Source organism: Bos javanicus, chromosome 9 (genome assembly GCF_032452875.1).
Source record: "Bos javanicus breed banteng chromosome 9, ARS-OSU_banteng_1.0, whole genome shotgun sequence".
NCBI lineage: Eukaryota > Metazoa > Chordata > Mammalia > Artiodactyla > Bovidae > Bos > Bos javanicus.
The window spans coordinates 104077302-104099659 of record NC_083876.1 but is presented as its reverse complement, the minus strand read 5'-3'; the positions used below and the strand labels follow the sequence as shown (position 1 = coordinate 104099659).

At 42.2% G+C, this 22358-nt stretch overlaps 1 protein-coding gene across 1 annotated transcript; it reads left to right on the top strand.

Moving 5' to 3' along the window:
• Positions 1 to 3076: 3076 nt before the first annotated feature.
• Positions 3077 to 20802, top strand: PSMB1 (proteasome 20S subunit beta 1). Its single transcript, XM_061428629.1, has 6 exons — positions 3077 to 3247; positions 6047 to 6154; positions 10024 to 10105; positions 13876 to 14005; positions 19745 to 19851; positions 20515 to 20802. The coding sequence occupies exons 1-6, from the start codon at positions 3135 to 3137 to the stop codon at positions 20698 to 20700; spliced, it is 726 nt and encodes a 241-aa protein (XP_061284613.1). The 5' UTR covers positions 3077 to 3134; the 3' UTR covers positions 20701 to 20802.
• The last annotated feature ends 1556 nt before the right edge of the window (positions 20803 to 22358 follow it).

The window sequence follows — 22358 nt, the reverse complement described above, 5'->3', positions numbered from 1 at the left end:
CTTTTCTTTGCGATTGGAATGAAAACTGACCTTTTCCAGTCCTGTGGCCACTGCCGAGTTTTCCTAATTTGCTGGCATATTGAGTGCATCACTTTCACAGCAGCATCTTTTAGGACTTGAAATAGCTCAACTGGAATTCCATCACCTCCACTAGCTTTGTCCGTAGTGACGCTTCCTAAGACCCAGTTGACTTCACCTTCCAAGATGTCTGGCTCTAGGTGAGTGATCACACGATTGTGGTTATCTGAGTCATAAAGATCTTTTTTGTATAGTTCTTATGTGTATTCTTGCCACCTTTTCTTAATATCTTCTGCTTCTGTTAGGACCATGGCATTTCTGTCCTTTATTATGCCCATCTTTGCATGAAATGTTCCTTTGGTATCTCTAATATCCTGTGGTTCATTTAGGCATAATTGCAGGTTGTAATGCTTGTTAGCTTGCTTCCTTTGTGCTGCACATAATCAATGAGGTTGGGTCCTCCTTAAGGATAGGGAAGATTTTACAGAATTTTTGTATCCAGGACAGTACCCAAATAAATACAATACTTCTCTGTCCATAACCATCAAAGAAAACCCTTTTACCTTTTACAGTAAAGTATAGGAAAAGTTTTAATTTAAAAAGTACTTTTCAAATATCTTTTTCTGCTTCCAGAATTGCATGTATATATCAAACAGTCCATTCTATATTAGTTAAAGGCTTGCTTGCTTTTTTTATTAACATTTTTAAATTGTAAAATATGATATTCATATAAAGAAGTATGTAAACATGTGTACAGATTAATAGACGGTATTAAATCAAATAAGGGCAGTACATGAACCAAGAACTTCCAGATGTACAAGTTGGATTTAGAAAAGGCAGCGGTACCAGAGATCAAATTGCCCAAATCCATTGGATCATAGAGAAAGCAAGGGAATTCCAGGAAAACATCTACTTCTGCTTCATTGACTTCACTAAAGCCTTTGACTGTGTGGATCACAACAAACAATGGAAAATTCTTAAAGAAATGGGAATATCAGACCAGCTTATCTATCACCTGAGAAATTTGTATGCAGGTCAAGAAGCAACAGAACCAGACATAGAACAATGGACGGGTTCAAAACTGGGAAAGGAGTACATCAAGGCCATACACTATCACCCTGCTTATTTAACTTATATGCAGAGTACATCATCCAAAATGTGTGGCTGGATGAACCTCAAGCTGGAATCAAGATTTCCTGGAGAAATATCAACAACCTCATATATGCAGATGATACCACTCTAATGCCAGAAAGTGAAAAGGAACTAAGAGCCTCTTGATGAGGATGAAAGAGGAGAGTGAAAAAGCTGGCTTAAAATTCAACATTCAGAAAATGAAGATCATGGCATCTGGTCCCATCACTTCATGGGAAATAGATGGGGAAAAAGTAGAGACAGTGACAGATTTGATCTTGGGCTCCTAAATCACTGCAGTGACTGCAGCCATGAAATTCAAAGACACTTGCTCCTTGGAAGAAAAGCTATGATTAACCTAGGCAGTGTATTAAAAAGCAGAGACGTCACTTTGCTAGTAAAGTCTGTATAGGCAAAGCTGTGATTTTTCCAGCAGTCATGTACAGATGTGAGAGTTGGACCATAAAGAAGGCTGAGTGCCAAAGAATTGATGCTTTTGAACTCTTGAGAGTCCCTTGGACAGCAAGGAGATAAAACCAGACAATCCTAAAGGAAATCAACCATAAATATTAATTGGAAAGACTGAAGCTGAAGCTCCAATACTTTGGCCACTTGATGCAAAGAGCTGATTCAATAGAAAAGACCCTGATGCTGGGAAAGAATGAGGGCAGGAGGAGAAGGAAGGGGGCGGCAACCGAAGATGGGATGGTTGGATGTGATCAACACAATGGACATGGGTTTGAGCAAATTCTGGGAGATAGTGAAGGACAGGGAAACCTATCGGGCTGCAGTTTATGGGGTTGCAAAGAGTTGGACACGACTTAGCAACTGAACAACAGCAACAAAGGGTTCCCTTGGTGGCTCATTGGTAAAGAATCTGCCGACCAATACAAGAGACACAGGAGATGGCTGTTCGATCCCTGGGTGAGGAAGATCCCTTGGAGGAGGAAATGTCAACCTACTCCAGTATTCTTGCGTGTAAATACCCCATGGACAGAGGAGCCTGGTGGGCTATAGTCCAAGTGGTCGCAGAGAGTCGGACACGCCTGATCGACTGAGCAGGCAAGCATTAAATCAAGTAAAGAAACCCAGTATTGCTAGCACTACAACCTCCAACCCATCCCTAGCCAAGCAGGACCTTTCCCTCTAGCCAAAGTCAGTTAATTTTCTTGCTTTGGCACATCCCTCAGTTGCTTTATCCATTCTGCAGTTTATGGACATTTAGCTCATTTCCAGTTTGGGGCCATTAAGAACATTTTTATGAATATTCTTGCATGTCTTCTGGCCAGGGTACATACCTCGGCATGAAACTGCTGGGTCATGATGTGTGTGTATTTCAACTATGTCAAGTAATGCCAGTCCCTTTTCGAAAAACGGCTGTACTAATTTACACTCCGGAGAAGGCAATGGCAGCCCACTCCAGTACTCTTGCCTGGAAAATCCCACGGACAGAGGAGCCTGGTAGGCTGCAGTCCATGGGGTCGCTAAGAGTCGGACACGACTGAGGTACTTCACTTTCACTTTTCTCATTCGTGCATTGGAGAAGGAAATGGCAACCCACTCTAGTGTTCTTGCCTGGAGAATCCCAGAGACGGGGAGCCTGGTGCGCTGCCGTTTATGGGGTCGCACAGAGTTGACACAACTGAAGCGACTTAGCAGCAGTAGCAATTTACACTCCAAGAGAGTCTTCGAGTTTCCGTTGCGCCATAGTTTTTCCAATGTCTTTGTAAACTCAGACTTTAAAATTTCTATCCATCACGAGTGATTTCGAATGTTTGCCTGGAAAAGAAAGCCTGTACCTCACTGCCAGGTGTCTACGAGGAACCGGCAATGGCTACCGACTGGAAGGCGACGGCTCTGGCCTCCAGGAGCAACGACTGGCGTGAGATAGAGCGGCCGGAGGCAGCGCCGCGGAAACCGGAAGCGGCACAATTTCCGGTCGAGGCAGCCATCTTGCCGTGAGACAGCAGGAGCGGAGCCACGGAATGTTGTCCTCCGTTGCTGCGTACTCAGGCGCCGGCCGAGACCTGGCCATGGAACCTCACAGCTCCGTGGGCCCTTTGCAGCTGCGCTTTTCGCCCTACGCTTTCAACGGAGGGTAAAGCCCGCAGAGCCTCCGCCTTCTCTTTCTTCCTCCATATCCCTGCTTAAGCCTGTGTGCCCGGCGCTGCCCCTCCAGTCTCAGGCCTCCCTCTCCGAGGTTGCTCGGCTAGGTCTTGTTTTTCAGGGCTTCACGTTATAGGCCGGTTACTGGATCTCGATGTGGACGGCCAGCTTTACGTAGACAGCAGATAGAAATTGACACCTGACCTCCGCTCTGGAAGAGCTTTAAAAATGGACCTAACGTTTCCTGTCTGTCTGAACGTGTTTCTCGAGCCAGCAGGCACGGGGCAGGTTGAGCATCTGATTTTAAAGTTGATGGTTGATTGGCCATGTGATTGGATGTAGTTGTCTAGCTAAAAGATCTAATCAAATCACCATTTTGAGTTGTTTTAAATAGCAGGTAGGATTACTTGCGCAGACTTAGTTTCATTGATCAGTGTTTATTTTTAAGGGTTGGCATAAGTTCAGGGAAAAAATACTCAGAAGGGGGGGCCTTTGAATATGTGATTCTTGCATGTTTTATGTTTTTCTTTTTTTTTTTTTTTAACTTACCAGCTTTGTCTTAATACTTTTCCTTGATAGCGCACTAAAAGAACTAGGGTTGTGGAAAGACACTCTCTTTAGGACTCCTAACTGCGAAGAGCTGTGTATTTAAGCATCGTTTATAGTTTGCGGGCCAAATTTTGTACTTTGAAACGTACACACCCAATTTATTAATCTGGTAATCTTTAAGGACCATCCAGTGGCCAGATTAATTACTCAGGTCCTTATGGGTTTGAAATTTTAGTGTAGATTTTCAGGGTATTTGCAAAGAGATTGGAAGTCTGTGATTTTAGCCTTGTCTCACACTAAAGAGGAGTGTGGTCTTTGGTACCTACCTCTCAGCTTCTTGAACCCAGATTTCCTTATCTTCCTTAGCTAGTCATAGTTTGAGAGAAGAATCAAAAGAGAAGCATTTTGTAGATTGAAAGCAGGTATCTTTTTTATCCTCATGATGACTGACTGACAGATGATATATACCTCAGTTTTACAAATGAACTTGGGCTCTTAGAAGTTAAATTTTGTTAGTCATAGCGCTGGTGTGAAGTTGAACCCCAGGACTTGAATCCATATCTGTGTTGCAATGAAGTTTATGAATGCTTTTATCATTGCACTTTTAAATATTTCCTGTGACAACTAATGAAGTGGTGGGATCACAAAATGAGTTATTAGACCTATTTCATGAGACAGTTGCAGATTCTGCTTGAGACTTGTAAGGTATTCAGTGTTTACCTTCTAACCTTTGTAATCCAATTACTGCTCTAAAGTTAGTGCTTATGGCTTTCTGATATTAAATTACCTTTTCTTAATCTGTGTTCTTTTCCTTTAACATTTATTGCTGGCTCTTGGGCAGCCTTTGCTTCTACAAAATAAGACTTAGTCCTGTGTCTTTCTAGCCTGACTGAATGTGGTTAAACTCCCAAGTGATTAGCCTGTGCATTTGTCACTGAGTACTTTAAGATTATGCAGTTTAACTCAGTCAACCTTTAACACAGGAACTGCTAATATCAACTTGATAATTTGTCCAAGGTCACAGAGCTGTTATGGCATGGACAGGTTTCGGGTAACTTCAGAGTCCAAGTTCTCGGTGATCATACTTACGCCAGGGGGATCATAGCTAACACTTAACTGGAGGACCAGTTATGTTTCAGGCACAGGAATAAGGCTTAACAATTTAGTCGTTTAATGCTTGTAACACCCAAATAAAGTAGCTACTGTTGTCATCCCTGATACGTGTTTGAGGACATTGAGGCCTTGAGAAGTTAAGCAGTTGACTATCTCGTATCTTCTAAGCAAGAGAACCAGACTTTGAACCCACACAGTCTGCTTTTAGAGCTCATCCTCTCCGCCTCCACTGAAAGAGCCACAGAGGGAAAAGGTTGTTCTGTGTTGGTCCATTTTCCAAAAGATGCTTGGGTGTCTCCTGAGAGCAAGACAATTTTATAAGGACTTGGATATAAAGAAATTAAAAACGTTAAGCCCCGGGACTCCCCTTGTGGTCCAGTGGTTAAGACTGCCCTTGCAAAGCATGAGACACAGGTTTGATCCCTGATGGGGAAACAGATTTCACATGCTGTGTGGCGTGATCAAAAAATAAAAAATGATAAAACCACATTAAGCCCTTCTTTCTTGAGCTCAGATATCTTGTGTTGTATCCCTGTCTACACCTCCCCCAGCAGGCAAGGCCATGGCCTTTGGCCATTTTATAGTATCAGTAATTGTTTAATGATACATATTAATCAATAATGTTTAATTTTTTGATGATGGTGATAATTTAGTGATGTTTGTGCTTAGTCCTTCAGTTGTGTCCAACTCTTTAGCAATCCCTTAGACTGTAGCCCATCAGGCTCTAACCATGGGGATTCTCCAGGCAAGAATACTGGACTGGGTTGCCATGCCCTCCAGGGGATCTTCCCAACCCAGAGATGGAACCTAGGTCTCCCTCATTGCAGGCAGATTCTTTACCAGTTGAGCCACAAGGGAAGCCAGATGTTTCTGTAGTCTTCTGCTAAGGAACCTTTGGTCTGATTTGACTTGTGTTTTTAAGGAAATTCTTAAATTTTTTTTTTTCCCAGATGACTTGTAGCCAGGGATCCTTTCCCCTGATCGTTTCCTCTTCCACCTGAACCCTGCACTTGATTATATCTAGTAGATTTTATCTCAGTATGTGCTGTGGAGCATTCTTATATTGGGAAAGGTGTTATTAATGTCCAGAAGAATTTATTAATTTTGTTTTTCCTTCTTTCCCCCTCAGTACTGTATTGGCAATTGCTGGAGAAGATTTTTCAATTGTTGCTTCTGACACTAGATTAAGTGAAGGGTTTTCAATTCACACACGGGACAGCCCCAAATGTTACAAATTGTAAGTAAATATTTCTAAGGACATGTTTTCAGTACCTTGTGATGATTTAATGCTGCGAGAGATTCAGGTTTTAAATGATGTGTTTCATGAATTTTTAGATTGCCTGTTTGGAGCTTAGCTTGTATTTTTGTTAGAAAATTATTTTCTAATAATTCAGTATGTAGTCTTCATAATATTTGTCATATTTAGGTACCAACAGTGTTTTTGGTAACTTAAATATTCTTTACTCAGCATCTTATAAAAAATATCAAATATACAACAAAGGTAGGATGATTCTGTAGTCAGTGCTCATATACTATCATTTAGGTCTTATCAGCATTGTTACTACTTTATCATATGTACTTTGGATTCTTTTTTAATCTGCACCTTTAAAAAAAAACCTAAAACATTCAATTTACGCATATCTTAAGCAGTTATATCCATGGCTCACAGTTTTAATGGGTGGCTATGTTTTTTCTAAAACATAAGAAAATAAAGTCATATGTACTGGGGTGGGGGGAATCTGCATAAATTACTAACTAAATGTACCTTACATGTTAACAGCGGTTTGTATTTAACATTTTTGGACACAGTTGGAAATGGTGGTTACTCTTAGGTTACTACACAGACACTTCTTAATCCTGAATTCTGTCAGGAGTGGGCTGATGAGGCTCACGTCCTTTGGGTGGGCCTTGTGCTGCAGGGCGTGGCCCAGCCTACACCGCAGCCTAAAGAACAGTAAGCTTGTCTTCATCTTCCCAGTTCCCTTTCTGTCCACGTCCATCTTTTGATACCCTTTTCTCTTCTCTGATTTGTAGCATGGTGGTGAGTTAGTTGTTAAGTCGTGTCTGACTCTTGTGACCCCATGGACTGTAGCCTGCCTGGCTCCTCTGTCGGTGGGATTCTCCAGGCAAGAATACTGGAGTGGGTTGCCATTTCCTTCTCCAGGGGGGTCTTCCTGACCCAGGAATCAAACGCAGGTTTCCTGCAGGATTTACCTACTGAGCTATCAAGGAAACCCTTGTAGCGTACCCATGCAACAATTTTTGTCTTTTAAGATGTAACTTTTATAAAGTGAAAGTAGTAAATATCATGAATAAAACTTAAATAATGCTATAGATACTGTCCTTGTACGAGATTCTGCTCATCTTTGTAACGTTCTGTTTTAGCTTGTATGCCTCCTGAGTGAATACTCTCTCTCTCTTTTTTTAATGAAATACTTCAGGTATATATAGAGAGAACAGTGTTACTTCTGTGTTGCTGTCATGCATTACAGGCACTGGGTCACACATGAATTGCTTGCATGCTCCTGATCCCATGCCCTTTGGGGCTGACCTAGAGTCTAACCTATCTCTTCCCCCACTTGTTTGAAACTTATATTTACTCTTTATTCTTTGCAGAAAAACTTCTTCATTTAGGTACCTGGATATTTGGCAAAAGCATTCTGAAGCTCAGATTTTGTCTTACCTTCCTGATACTATCAGCCATTCTTGGTAGTACAGGCAGTGAAGCCTTAAGGTATATTGGGGTTTGGCTCAGAGCAGTGAGGTTGGTTATAGAGAGATCAGGAAATGCTGGTGATGACCCTAGAAGTGTCAGTGGTCTCCCCAGCTGGACAAGTATGTTTTATTTCTGAAAGAAAGGGCCTCTGCTGATCATTTCTTGATGAGATGGGTTTAGGTTTCCTTATAAGTATCAAGACTTAGGAATTAACTTTTGAGGCGTCAGTTCAGTTTACATGCTCAGTTGTGTCCAACTCTTTGCGACCCCATGGACTGCAACATGTCAGGTCTCTCTGTCCATCACCAACTCCCAGAGCTTGCCCACACTAATGTCCATTGAGTCGGTGATGCCATCCAACCATCTCATCTTGTCGTCCCCTTCTCTTCCTGCCTTCAGTCTTTCCCAGCATCAGGATATTTTTCACTGAGTCAGTTCTTCTTCACATCAGGTGGCCAAAGTAATGGAGCTTCAGCTTCAGCATCAGCCCTTCCAGTGAATATTCAGGACTGATTTTCTTTAGGACTGACTGGTTGGATCTCCTTGCAGTCCAAGGGACTCTCAGAGTCTTATCCAACACCACAGTTCAAAAGTATCAGTTCTTTGGCGTTCAGCTTTCTTTACAGTCCAACTCACATCTGTACGTGACTACTGGAAAAACCATAGCTTTGACTAGACGGACCTTTGTCGGCAAAGATACACAAAAATTTTATTAAGTACTCTCTGGTGGGCATTTGGGTTGTATTTGTTTTGTTTTGGAGAGTCATTAAAATAATATGTATACTTACACGTGAACCTAGAGCTTATCTTTGCAAACTTGCATGAGTATATTTGTAGCAGTGGAATTTTTGAGTGAAAGTAATGTGCATTTAAGTTTTTAGTAGATGCTGTCAAACAACCTTTCTAAAGAGCTGGATCGGTGTACACTCCTTCCCAGTTTCTGAGAGTACCTGATTTTCACAACCTCACTAGCATTAAGCATTATTATTCTACTAGGCTGAAATGGTCTCTTTTTAAGATTTTAATTTATGAGTGGCATGGAGACTCTTTTATATGTTTATGGTGACTTGTGTTTCTTTTTATATGACTTTCATATAATTTAGGGGCTTCCCTAGTGGCTCAAATGCAACCCACTCCAGTATTCTTGCCTGGCAAATCCCATGGACAGAGGAGCCTGGTGGGCTGCAGTCCATGGGGTCGCTAGGAGTCAGACACGACTGAGCAACTTAACTTTCACTTTTTACTTTCATGCACTGGAGAAGGAAATGGCAACCCACTCCAGTGTTCTTGCCTGGAGAATCCCAGAGACGGTGGGCTGCCGTCTCTGGGGTCACACAGAGTCGGACACAACTGAAGTGATTTAGCAGCAGCAGCAGCTAGAGGCTCAGACAGTAAAGAATCTTCAGGAGACTGGGTTTGATCCCAGGATCAGGAAGATCCTCTGGAGAAGGGAATGGCCACCCACTCTAGTATTCTTGCCCGGAGAATTCTATGGACAGAGGAGCCTGGTGGGCGACAGTCTATGGGTTCGCAAAGAGTTGAACACAACTGAGCACTGAAAGTTTCACTTTGGTGTAACTCACCTACCTTCCCATCACAGGGTGTCTTTTGTGTTGAGGTAGAATTGGCATTTGGGGGCTTCCCAGGTGGTGCAGCGGTAAAAAACACACTTGCCAGTGCAGGAGGTGCAAGAGATGCAGGTTTGATCCCTGGGTCAGGAAAATCCCCTACAGTAGGAAATGGCAACCTGCTTCAGTATTCTTGCTTGGAAAATTTCATGGACCGAGGAACCTGGCAGGCTACAGTCCGTGGGGTTGCAAAGAGTTGGACATGACTAAGCAACTGAGCACATGCATACATAATCGACATATAACATTTTAATACTTTCAGGTGTATAGCATAATGATCCCATATTTGTGTATATTGCAGAATGATCACAATTAGTCTGGTTAATATCTGTCACCACACAATTTATAACATTTTTTTTCTTGTGATGAGAACTTACAGGCTCTACTCTCAGCAACTGAAATATACAGTATGATGTTATTAACTATGCACATTATCCCCAAGAGCTAGTATGCTATTAATGCATTTCATATTTTTAGGAACTGTTTGTAGAATAAGGAAATTAAAAGTAGACTTTGGTCGTGTATATATATTTTTTTAATTCATCATATTTTTATAGAAGTTTTCATTTTTTATGCAGTCAAATCTATGAAACTTTCTGTGTGGGCATTGGGTTGTATTATATGTAAATTGGCTGCCCTCAACCTAACCTTATTTAAAAAATTCAATCATATTTGAGTTTTAAATTTAAAATTAATCAAGACATGTTTGCCTTACTGTTAAACCAACTGTTTCCTGAAATGTGGCGTGTTTTTTTTTAACAGAACAGACAAAACAGTCATTGGATGTAGCGGTTTTCATGGAGATTGTCTTACCCTGACCAAAATTATTGAAGCAAGACTAAAGGTAGATGCTTTTGCACATGTTTACACTGTTGAAAGCTAATAACAAAAGTTCTTTAGATTATTTTAAGCATACATACCCTGGGTTGGGAAGATCCCCTGGAGAAGGAAATGGCAACCCACTCCTGTATCCTTGCCTGGAAAATCTCATGACGGTTTAGCCTGGTGGGCTGCAGCCCATGGGGTCGCAGAGAGTCAGGCACGACTGAGCGACTAATACTGATACTAAGCATCCACCATGGCTACTGCTAGCTGGAGAAGAACTAGTTTAGCAGGTGAAACTTTAACCCACACTACGAATGACACGCTCTTGTTAATACAGCCATCATCAGAGGAGCATAATGTAAATGACGGCAAGTTCCTTTCTGTTAAAGTACACGTACAATATGAAGCGAAGGATTATCTCTCCTTTTTAAGGTAGACTGGAAGGGGTTTCTTCTGAAGATAGTTTTCTCAGAAATGAAACAGATCAGTTTCTGCAGAGGAGGCGGGCTTTTAGACCGGAGCTTGGTGTGAAACACCATTAGCCTACACATCACGCTCTCCTGACAGCATGTGCTCTTAGCATGAGCAGAAGGACAAGCCAGCTGTTTGGACTAGAGGCACAGTCATTCTCAGCTGACCCCACCAGTCTTTAGTTGACAGCCAGCTGAGGAAGGAGATCTGACACAAGGTGGATGGGAGTGGAAGAGAGCGGGTGGGGTGAGGGAGGAGGAAGAGAATAAGATAACTGACCTGCAGTGCAGTCTTAGAGGGGCTGACGCTGCCCCACCTGCGTGTCTCTGGCAGCAGGGGTGTTGAAGCAAGGGAGCTGACTTGACAGAAGCAGAGGCAGGTCTAGATGTTGATTCTGCCCTGTGTGTATTAGCAGCGTTTGCTTCAGATCATTTCAGGGAAAATAGGATAGGAGTAATTTGGGCTGCACTCATATAGATTTTTTAGTAACGACTCTCTTCTTAGTTCGTAAAGTACAGGCTTAGGGTAGGATTCTCAGTCACCGTATGTCAATACTCAGAAGTGTAGCTCTGTTTCTTAGTTATATAGCTTGGTGACATTTTTAAATTCCTATTGATCATATTTACAGTATCAGTATTATATCTTCTTAGTTTTAATATTTAATTTTCTAGGCTATATATTGTAATATTTAGTATAGTAGTTGGTAAGTTTAGCTGGTACATGAAAAGGTTAGCAGGGTTGATGTTCTGTTTTGCCTGCTTGTGGATAGCCCTTAAGATTACGAGTAAGGTTACTGGAGTCATATAATGAATTTAACTGACACTTACCTTTTTAAATGTGTAGGAGTGATTTCATTGAGTATTTACCAGTTGTTAACATTTGTTTAAAATCTATTGATATTGAAAGCTGTAGTGACATATATTGACATTTATATGATTCCTAATGCATAGTTTGTAAAAGGCATTTAGAGGACAAAAATAAACCTGACATGGAAAGTAGTATTTTGTTAATAAAATTGCAAAAAGGTACAGTGAGTTCAACTCAGTGCACAGTACTTGCAAATTCTTTCACATATTGTTAATGTAAATGGTGAGGTGAATAAATATTGGCGCTTGGTTTTGAAATGAAGTGAAGAATTTTCTTTATAATCTTGTCATTGTTAGATTTTATAGCAGTTCTTAGGTTTCTCTTTAGAGATATTGGCTGTGGCTGACAAATCGGTTAACTTACATTTACTTTATTGGATAATTTAGAATTGTCAGGACGTAGTAAATCTTGGATCAGAAATCACCGTGTCAGGTGCCATTTTGGATACTCCGTTCTTCGTGGTAGATGCTCTAAGGATTAAGACCCTGCCCTCTGCTGGGTTCATACAAAGTAGAGCTGCCCCCGTCTCTCACAGATACCCTCTCTGAAAAGAGAGAGGCTTGTCTGAGTCTAATCAGGAGTCAGCCATTTGGTTTCTGTGGCAACTGTTTAATCTGCCCTAAACCAGGACTGGAAAAGGTCAGTTTTCTTTCCAATCCCAAAGAAAGGCAATGCCAAAGAATGCTCAAACTACCGCACAATTGCACTCATCTCACACGCTAGTAAAGTCATGCTCAAAATTCTCCAAGCCAGGCTTCAGTGATATGTGAACGGTAAACTTCCAGATGTTCAAGCTGATTTTAGAAAAGGCAGAGGAACCAGAGATCAAATTGCCAACATCTACATGATAATCGAAAAAGCAAGAGAGTTCCAGAAAAGCATATATTTCTGCTTTATTGACTATGCCAAAGCCTTTGACTGTGTGGATAGCAATAAACGGTGGAAAATTCTGAAGGAGATGGGAATACCAGACCACCTGACCTGCCTCTTGAGAAACCTGTATGCAGGTCAGGAAGTAACAGTTAGAACTGGACATGGAACAACAGACTGGTTCCAAATTGGAAAAGGAGTACGTCAAGGCTGTATATTGTCACCCTGCTTATTTAACTTATATGCAGAGTACATCATGAGAAACGCTGGGCTGGAAGAAGCACAAGCTGGAGTCAAGATTGCTGGGAGAAATATCAATAACCTCAGATACGCAGATGACACCACCCTTATGGCAGAAAGTGAAGAAGAACTAAACAGCCTCTTGATGAAAGTGAAAGAGGAAACTGAAAAAGTTGGCTTAAAGCTCAATATTCAGAAAACTAAGATCATGGCATCCAATCCCATCACTTCATGGCAGATAGATAGGGAAATAGTGGCTGACTTATTTTTTTGAACTCCAAAATCACTGCAGATGGTGATTGCAGCCATTAAATTAAAAGACGCTTACTCCTTAGAAGGAAAGTTATGACCAACCTAGACAGCATATTAAAAAGCAGAGACATTACTTTGTCAACAAAGATCTGTCTAGTCAAGGCTATGGTTTTTCCAATAGTCGTGTGGATGTGAGAGTTGGACTATAAAGAAAGGTGAGCACCGAAGGATTGATGCTTTTGAACTGTGGTATTGGAGAAGACTCTTGAGAGTCCCTTCGACTGCAAGGAGATCCAACCAGTCTATCCTAAAGATCATTCCTAGGTGTTCATTGGAAGGACTGATGTTGAAGCTGAAACTCCAATACATTGGCCACCTGATGCAAAGAGCTGACTCATTTGAAAAGACCTTCATGCTGGGAAAGATTGAGGGCAGGAGGAAAAGGGGAGAACAGAGGATGAGATGGTTACATGGCATCACCGACTCAGTGAACATGGGTTTGGGTGGATTCCGGGAATTGGTGATGGACAGGGAGGCCTGGCGTGCTGCAGTTTATGGGGTTACAAAGAGTCGGACACAACTGAGCGACTGGACTGAACTGTGCAAAAACAGACACTAACAATATCTCATGAATGAACAAGACTGTGTTCCCATGAAACTTGACTGAAACAAGTGGTGGGCTGGATTTGGCCCATGGGCTTTATTTTCCTGACCACTATCAGTTTGTAGAGTGGAGAGCTGAGTTTGGAATATCCTCTCCAGGTTGCCTCATGTGATCTGTTTGTGTGTATTTGCTCTTGAGTTAAGAGGGCCTGAGATGAGGCTGGCATGGAAAGGAGCCTCCAAACTGGAGAGCTGAGGGCAACTTGGCGTTCTCTCCCTGAGAAATGTCTGTAGCCCCCACAACGATAGGACATAATAAAATACTATTTTGTTTTGTATTACTGTGGTGTTTAATCATGAAAGGAACAGGCGTCCTTTCCCATTTCACCAGGAAATGCTTTCATTCTTTTCCATTTGCTGTTCATTGTTCTAGTCTTTAGTATATTCTGCCTCTAACATGCCTGTTGGTTTTGTTAATAATTGCAGATGTATAAGCATTCCAACAATAAGGCCATGACCACTGGGGCAATCGCTGCGATGCTGTCCACAATCCTGTACTCCAGGCGCTTCTTCCCCTACTATGTGTACAACATCATCGGGGGGCTTGATGAAGAAGGTAGGGTGTTCCCTTTGTGGGTGATGGAGTGGGTAGCATTTCTTACGTGTGTTTCCATCCAGAGCTGATAAAATCTGGATACCATCTTGCCCAGCAACTTTATTTTCTCGTAATTAAGGCAGTGAAGAAATGGAAGCTAAAAGGAAAGTAAAGGATTATCCAGCGAGACACAGCAAGTCGTGTGTTAAATAAATGTTGGGCATTCGGTTCTTTTACAGGTATTTTCTCAAGACCTTGCATGAGTTCAGTAGTAGATATTTAGCATTTTAATCTCAGAAAGAAACTTGGAGAAGCTTGACCTAAATATAATTTTAAGAAATGACACTTCAGTAACAAGCATATTTGATTTCAAAACGTTGTTTTGAAAGTAATTTGTAAAAGAAATGCTTTTGCACCAGTGTTCTTGGGTCATTTTTGAAACACCTCTTTAAATTTCTGTCAGAGTTGGACCAGGAGGGCCAGGGAACATCAGCGTTGTTACTTGCCATTTTCATGCTCATTTTGATCTAAAGCTGTGTTACCCAGAAAAGGCAACAGTGTTTTTCACCAGATCTGATTTGAGTGAACTTTTAGTTGCTTCTAAAAATCAAATACAGTCTCCCAGGACAGATCTGTGTCCTGGGAGTAGTTTAGAGTAGTCCATTGTGAAAAGGGCTTTCCTGGTGGCTCAGATGGTAAAGAATCCGCCTACTATGTGGGAGACCTAGATTCGATCCCTGGGTTGGGAAGATCCCCTGGAGGAGGGCATGGCAACCCACTCCAGTGTTCTTGCCTGGAGAGTCCCATGGACAGAGGAGCCTGGTGGGCCACAGTCCACAGGGTTGCAAAGAGTCAGACACGACTGAAAGACTAAGCACAAGCACAGAGATTGTGAAAAGAAGGGACAGAAATGTCTGTGGAGAGTATGGCTGAAATGTCTATGTCTTTCTTTTTATAAACTTGTATCTGTGTTTGGCTGTGCCAGGCCCTTTTTGCTGTGCAGGCTATTCTGTAGTTGCAGTGAGTGGAGCCTGGTCTGCGCTGTGGTGCACAGGCTTCTCATCGCAGTGGGTTCTCTTATTGCGGAGCACCGGCTCTAGGGTGTGCGGGCTTCGGGAGTTGCGGCTCCCAGGCCCTGAAGCACAGGCTCAGTAGCTTTGGGCACATGAGCTTAGTTACTCTGGGATGTATGGAATCTTCCCGGATCAGGGGTTGAACCCATGCGTTGGCAGGCGGATTCTTTACCATTGAGCCACCAGGGAAACCCAAGTCTGTCTTTCCTAGAGGGAAGGTTTCTGGGTCAGAAGGAGTCAGGTTCTTTTCATGTTCTCTCTCTAGTTTTTACTCCTGTCCATTCCCGTTCACAGGTGTTTTTCTTTGTTCTCCCTTTCTCTCTCAACCCCACCCCTTATGTGACGTATGAGAGTGTTAGGATCACTTTAGGTTGACACAGCGTTTTTAGGCTTTCATACGTAAAAACAGAAAATATAAAGCATAGAAATGGTGAATAGAAATTAGTTACCCTTAACCTGAGTGATTCTAGCCGCAGGTTAGCTTGCCTAACACCCAGCATGCTTCTGGTGCCTTTTTTTTTTTTTTTTTTGACTGATTTTTAGTCAAAGGATAATTGCTTTACAGCATTGCATTGGTTTCTACCAAACATCAACATTTACCCATTACCCTCCCATTTGAACATCCCTCCCACCCTTCTAGGCTGTTGCTGAGCCTGGGTTTGAGTTCCCTGCGTCATACAGCAAATTCCCATTAGCTGTCTATTTTACATATGGTAATGTGTGTTTCTGTTACTCTCCCTGAACATGCACGATCTCCTCTGGAGCCTTTTTTAACTTCAGTTATGTCTGACTTGAATGTCAGGCTAATAAATTCAGATTTTACCAACATGAATAATAGCTGCTGTTGAATTTCAGCAGGCCAGACAGTGTCTTGGAGGTTTTCAGTGTCACTGATTTGAGAAACCTCGTGTATACTGACTGGCAGAGCTCAGGTTTGGATCTGTTTGACTTCAGAGCCCTAGGCTTTGATTTCCACGTGCCAACATTCTAGCTTGCTTTGGTGGTATTCTCAGGCTTTTCTAACCTTTTTCTTTCTCCTGGTCTTGTCTGGTTTAATTTGATCTTTATTCCTAAGAGGAATTTCTATGTGTAGTGAAATAGTCCTTTGCCTTCTTTTCCTGTTTCCCAGGACAGTCTTGAGCGCTTTCACTCCCATCCTTTCCTCTTTCTTGGTTTATTTCCTTGTTTAGTGGAGTGCGTTGCTAGAGAAATTTCTGAAGAAAGGTATCAGGAGACCTTTTTGAGTCTCTGCTTTTAGAGTCTTTTCTCCATCCTACTGTTTTTTGCTATTAGGGTTAGGGTTGTCTAGCTGTTAGGGTTTTTTTTTGTTCTGCTCTGAAGATTTTCTCAACTTCAGTGCCTCATTCTTCACTGAACTCTCTCTGTTTCCTCCATCATTAATTTCCAAGAGCTTTTTCTTACTTTCTAGCTCCTTTATTTTTTTTGAGTATGCTGTTACTGCTAGATTTTGGGGGTACTTCCTTTGAAAGGTTCTCTGCATTTTATCAGATTGCTTTTCTGGTCTTGTTTATTTTGGCTGTGGTCTTCTATATTGGAGGCTTCCTTCAAATTTCTTTTGATTTTGGCTGTCCATTTGTAATGAAGAGTGATAATCAAAATTTGGTCATAAAAGCAATTGGTGGAGTGGCTCATCAGCTCTCCATTTAACACTTCTGTTCTTGAATTTACTCTGTGCCTAAGCCTTGTGCTCCCAAGTCCAGAGCCTCTGTTGAGTCTTGAGATTGTTTCCTGTCTTTTGTGTTGGAGGTGGGCTGTGTTCCTGATGGAGACCCTCAGGACGCTGGGCGACAGCTGACTGAGCACAGCCGGCAGCTGCTGCTTGACTTCTGCGCCTTCACTTCTCCAGTTGCGATCATGACCCCTTTAAAAGAATCTTCCCCCAAGTTAACGAAGACTTTGGTTTTTCTATAATGAAAACAATAATGCTTATAGAAGTAGTCAAATAGTATTGGAAGATACAAAGATAAAAGTGGGAATCCCCAAAGCCTGCGCTTAGAGGTAATCACTGTTAAACGTCTTGGTATGCGTGTACGCCTGTGCACTGTGTACGTAGGCTGCAGTTCGCATGTTTCTCCTTGACTGTACCGTGGATGTATTATCATGGGGTAGATTTGTGCTGGTGGATAAAGACGTGGGTGATGATTTTATGGCCAACCCGTGGGGTAGAGCTGCATCAGAATTTCCCCGCTAATCCTCTGAGAGTCATTTACATTGTTTCCAGTTTCCTTAATAGAAACAATATTATGCCTCCCCTTACCTGAACTTTTGTGTACTTCTCCTATTCTTATCTCCCTGGAAAATATTCTTGGAAGTTGAGTTTCTAGGTCAGAGAATATCTGTGTTTTCCGTTCTGCTGATACCACATGCTTGCCCATCAGAAAGGGTCCTGCACTCACCAGCAGCGGTGAGAGTACCATTTTTATCTTTTGTTTTGGGGTTTTGTTGTTTTGCTTTGACGTTCTAACCAATATCAGAATTTTAACACATTTTGAAGGCCTTGCCTAGTAAATATGTTGTTATAATTTATACATATGCTTTGTTTTTATTGAGTTTGGGTGTCTTCATGTTTATTGCCCTTTTCATTTCTCGTTTGGAGACTGACCCATGTGCTAGTCATTGCTTGTTCCTTTATGCACAGGTGAGTCTTTTTCTTGCTGATTTGTCACGGCTGTTTTCAGCCTACGTCACAAATGTTTCTTGCTTCTTCTAAGGGGTCTTGGAAGCCGTGGTCTTGGACATATTCTGCTCTTTTCGTTTTCCTCAAAGCTGTTGTGTGTGGTTTTCTGAGGTTGGCTTCCCTTGGGTAAATCTTTTTACATATATATAATTTTATTTATGTTTATATGTAGTTTCGGCTCTGCTGGGTCCTTGCTGCTGTGTGGGCTCGTCTCTGGTTGTGGCGAGTGCAGGCTGCCCTTTGTTGCGGTGCTCAGCCTTCTCATTGCGGTGGCTTCTCTTGCGTGGAGCACAGGCCCCGGGGTACATGGGCTCCTGGGCTCTATAGCACAGGTTCAGTAGTTGTGGCCCTCGGGCCTGGTTGCTCCACAGCATATGGGGTCCTCCCGGCCCAGAGGTCAAACCTGTGTCTCCTTCATTGGCAGGTGGATTCTTTACACTGAGCCACCTAGGAAGCCCCCTACCCTTGGGTATATTTCTGGGGCCTTGTTTTACTTGTGGCCTGTTGGCCTCGTGAAAGATAACACGAGGTTTGGTTTTATCCTTTGTCTTTTTATCCTTTATCCTTTGATTTTGTCCTTCATAGCCCTTTGCTTATGTGTCGAAGTTGGTGAGCTTGCTTGCTGCAATCTGGGTTCTTGTTCCAAGCTTACGTCTAGCAAAACACTTCTTTTCTCAGATGCTGCCTTCTTGGTGGGGTTATTAGGCTTAGGGGTATGTCTGTGTAATTCTGCAGAATTCTGCATGAATCTATTAGTTTTTAAGTCATGCTTTATAAATGACTCATGAGTTCTCACACTCAGAACACAGTTGTTTTTAAAAGTTCTCTTTAAAAATTACAGTGACACGTGTTCTTTGTAATAAAGTCAATACCAAAGCTTATAAAGTGATTCCCTTTCCTCATCTGTAATCCCACAAAGATGAATAAGTACAGTTCATTAATCTTTCTGTACATTTCTGTGTGCCTGTATAAATGTGTGTGCTGTTTACTTAATGCCTTTAAATGAAAATGAAACTGTGCCACACACACTGCAGAGCTCCTCTGTGACACGTCCTGTGGATATGTCCCAGCTTCTTCCTAGGCTGACGTTGCTGTGTGGACATAACAGTTTCTGCTAATGGATTTTAGGTTGCTTGTAAGTTTTTGCTCTTTCAGAGATAAATAAATGATCCTGTACATACTGCTTTGTGTGTTTATATAAGCATTATTTGTAGGTTAATTCTGTAAGTGAAATTATTGCTGGATCATAGGGTATGTACTTTTATAGTTCAGTGGATTCTGACTCCAGTGGCATGAAAGTTTATACTTACTTCAGGAGAGCCTGAGAACCCATTTACCTACCCCCTGACAGGTCTCTGTAACTGTCATGATAAGAATCTCTGTACTCAGATTCTGGTTTTTCTTATCCCCCCAAAAATACTAGTGTTTTATACTGCTAGTATAAGGCAAGTGATTACATTTTAGGCAAATCTAGCCTTTTACATGTGACACTTGTGTTCTTCTGGAATTTCTTCTTTATTAAATTGATTTTTTTAATGGTACTGATGGTAAAGAGTGTGCTTACCATTAATCTAAAAACACATAATAAGTTTTTTGTGCTTCTGCTTATGTTTAGCACTAGGAGAAATTTTAAATGCGTTTCCTCACTGCAGCTGCACAGTTAGTTTTCTAGGAATGTTGTGAGGAGTTTGGTGCAGAACTTAGAGCAGCTGTGACTGCTAGCACGCCTTGGGCACAGGGAGCCCCATTGCGGTAGTCGGTGACAGCAGCTTGAAGAGTATGAAGCTCCTTGTGGCAAATGCTGTTGTGGACAGGAGTGGGCAGGAGGGCCTCCAGTTGTGTTCTGAGGGGAGGGGAGGAGCAGACCGCACTTCTTAAATTTTAGCCAAGTTGATAGTCCATATTGTGTCATACTTTGATTGGGTTTATTTTACCATAATTTGGGAATGTTGTCAGGACTCACTTTTACGGAGACTTTTCTTCTCTAAGGAAAGGGAGCCGTGTACAGCTTTGACCCGGTAGGGTCCTACCAGAGAGACTCGTTCAAGGCTGGAGGCTCAGCCAGTGCCATGCTGCAGCCCCTGCTTGACAACCAGGTAAGGAGACTGCATCCAGGAGGTGATAGGTGAACCCAAAGTGCCTTCCTTTGCCTTCTCTTCGTTAGCTAGGGGAGCCGAGAAATCAAGGCTTTTGTAATTTACTGCTGAGCTCTCTTGGCTGATTGGCCTCGCCCACCTTCTTGTCTGTTCTGCTGGTTCCCCTGTGGCCACTCACTTCCACGGCTCCAGCTTCTTCCTTGTTCTCGTGACTTCGGGGTGCTTCTGTCTGTAGTGGTTAGCCCGTGTTTTCGCTTCTCCTTTTGCCATTTTATGTGGAGACCATGAGAGTGCGCTTCTCCCCCGTCTCTCCATTTCTGTCACCTCATTCTGTATTCTAACTTCCATGTGTATTTTTAATTGTTCCCCTTTTCGGTTACTGCTGGCTGCATTCAGTTTCAGCACATTCTGTAACCATGCTTGGCTTTCATGTGTCTAGCCCTCTGCTGTGCGCTTCTCAGGAGTGGGGACGTTGTCTTAGTGGATGCTTGTCAGGTGTCAGGTGGGTAATTCAGCCAGGTCTAGAAACATTTCACTTGGGGGACATTTTAAGTTTGTGTGATGTATTCATTTTGACTCCTGAGACCTGTGAAAGCTTTGGGGGAGACTGGACCTCCTTTGCATGATCACAAGATGCCTCATCCAAGTCTCCTGTCCCACTAGGTTGGTTTTAAGAACATGCAGAATGTGGAGCATGTCCCACTGTCCTTGGACAGGGCCATGCGGCTTGTGAAAGATGTCTTCATTTCTGCTGCTGAGAGAGATGTGTACACCGGGGATGCACTCAAGGTCTGCATCGTGACCAAGGAGGGCATCAGGGAGGAGACTGTTCCTCTGCGGAAGGACTGACTGCTGTGCGCTTGTCACCGATCAGCTCAAAACTGGCCAAGTTTGTACCTTGAAACTGTTGAAGTAACTTGTTTTATTAAAAAATAAAACCCCAAGCACTTATTTTGTTATAACTTGTCTTCTTCCAGGACAGAACTAGAACATAGAATTTCTTTTTCCTTTCATTTTCTTCATTCTTGTATTTTTTGTCATCCAAAGCTAAGCGGACTCTTTTGGTCAGTTTACCATCTTACGATAGTCAGCCCGTCTTACAAAAAACATGTTTAGAATGTGTTTAGTCCACCTAGCTTGCCACTAGAAAGCAATGGCAACCCACTCCAGTACCCTTGCCTGGAGAATCCCATGGGAGGAGCCTGGTGGGCTGCAGTCCATGGGGTCGCTTAGAATCAGACACGACAGCGGCTTCACCTTCACTTTTCTCTTTCATGCATTGGAGAAGGAAATGGCAACCCACTCCAGTGTTCTTGCCTGGAGAATCCCAGGGATGGGGGAGCCTGGTAGGCTGCCGTCTGTGGGGTCGCACAGAGTCGGAAAGACTGAAGTGACGCAGCAGCAGCCTAGCTTGCCTTGATGGACAGATTACCTTTAACTGTCTCAGTTTCATTGAGATGTTAGTTAATATAAGTAGAGTATGCTAAGATCTATCATCCCTGGAATGGCTGTTTTGGAGGAAAATCTTCAAGTCAACCAAAACAGAAGAAAATTGTAAAAGCAAATAGCCCTTTATATGGACTTTCGCCAGCAATCTGTAATAATTGTTATAAACAATTAAGAAATGTTAAAATTGAGAGCTAAACTTGGATAGAGTTAAAGGTTTTGCTTTAGAACTATTAAGTACATTTTAACTCTATTACATATAATGTTGGAGTAATTTTTTTGATGTTGAACAAATTATTTATTACGGTAGAGGGTGTGATTTGCTTTCTGGGCTAAGAAAAATGGAATTTTACTGTTGACTTTCCGTTAATTTAAATGATCAAAAACCCCTAGTGGATGCATATTTGAAATTTTGTTCAAGAAACACTTGTTGAATCTCATCCTCGGCAGCAGAGTGCATTGGTGCCATCTCATTCGTTTCTCTCACATCACAACTGAAAACCAGACGCTCCCATTCAAAATGTATTTGTCATCTTTATTATATCAGTTATTCAGAGAAGCAGAAGAATTAGAATATGGATTTATTATTAGTAACTGGCTCACATGGTTCTGGAGGCTGAGAAGTTCCCATTACCCATTGTCTGCAGCCTCAAGACCCAGGGGATGTGGGTATGAATTCCAGTCCAAGTCTAAAGGCCTGAGACCAGGAGAATTGATGGGTGTGAGACCCTGTCCCCAAGGACAAGAGAAGACTGTGGTCCCAGCTCAACATGAAGAGAAAACTAGTGGGTGATGCCCACCCAAATTGGGGATGGCAACCTTTTACTCATCCAATTCAAATGCTAATCTCATCCAGAAACCCTCACAGACACCCAGAAATAATACTTAGCAAGATATCTGGGACTCCTGTCATCAGCCAAGTTGACATAAAATTAGCCATTAAAATTGTCAGCTATAGGTATATTTTATTTTTTGTTTCAAAGGATTTTCTGTTGATTTGAGATGTAATTTTTCACTACTTACATAAATTTGTGCCTAAACTTTTCTAATAGAAAACCTCC

What these genes read in the sequence shown, in the direction of transcription:
- PSMB1 (XM_061428629.1), top strand. Translation starts at nt 3,135, where the DNA reads ATGTTGTCCTCCGTTGCTGCGTACTCAGGCGCCGGCCGAGACCTGGCC. An exon ending in AGCCCCAAATGTTACAAATT is followed by an intron (nt 6,155 to 10,023) that starts GTAAGTAAATAT and finishes TTTTTTTAACAG; the next exon opens with AACAGACAAAACAGTCATTG. An exon ending in CGGGGGGCTTGATGAAGAAG is followed by an intron (nt 14,006 to 19,744) that starts GTAGGGTGTTCC and finishes TTCTTCTCTAAG; the next exon opens with GAAAGGGAGCCGTGTACAGC.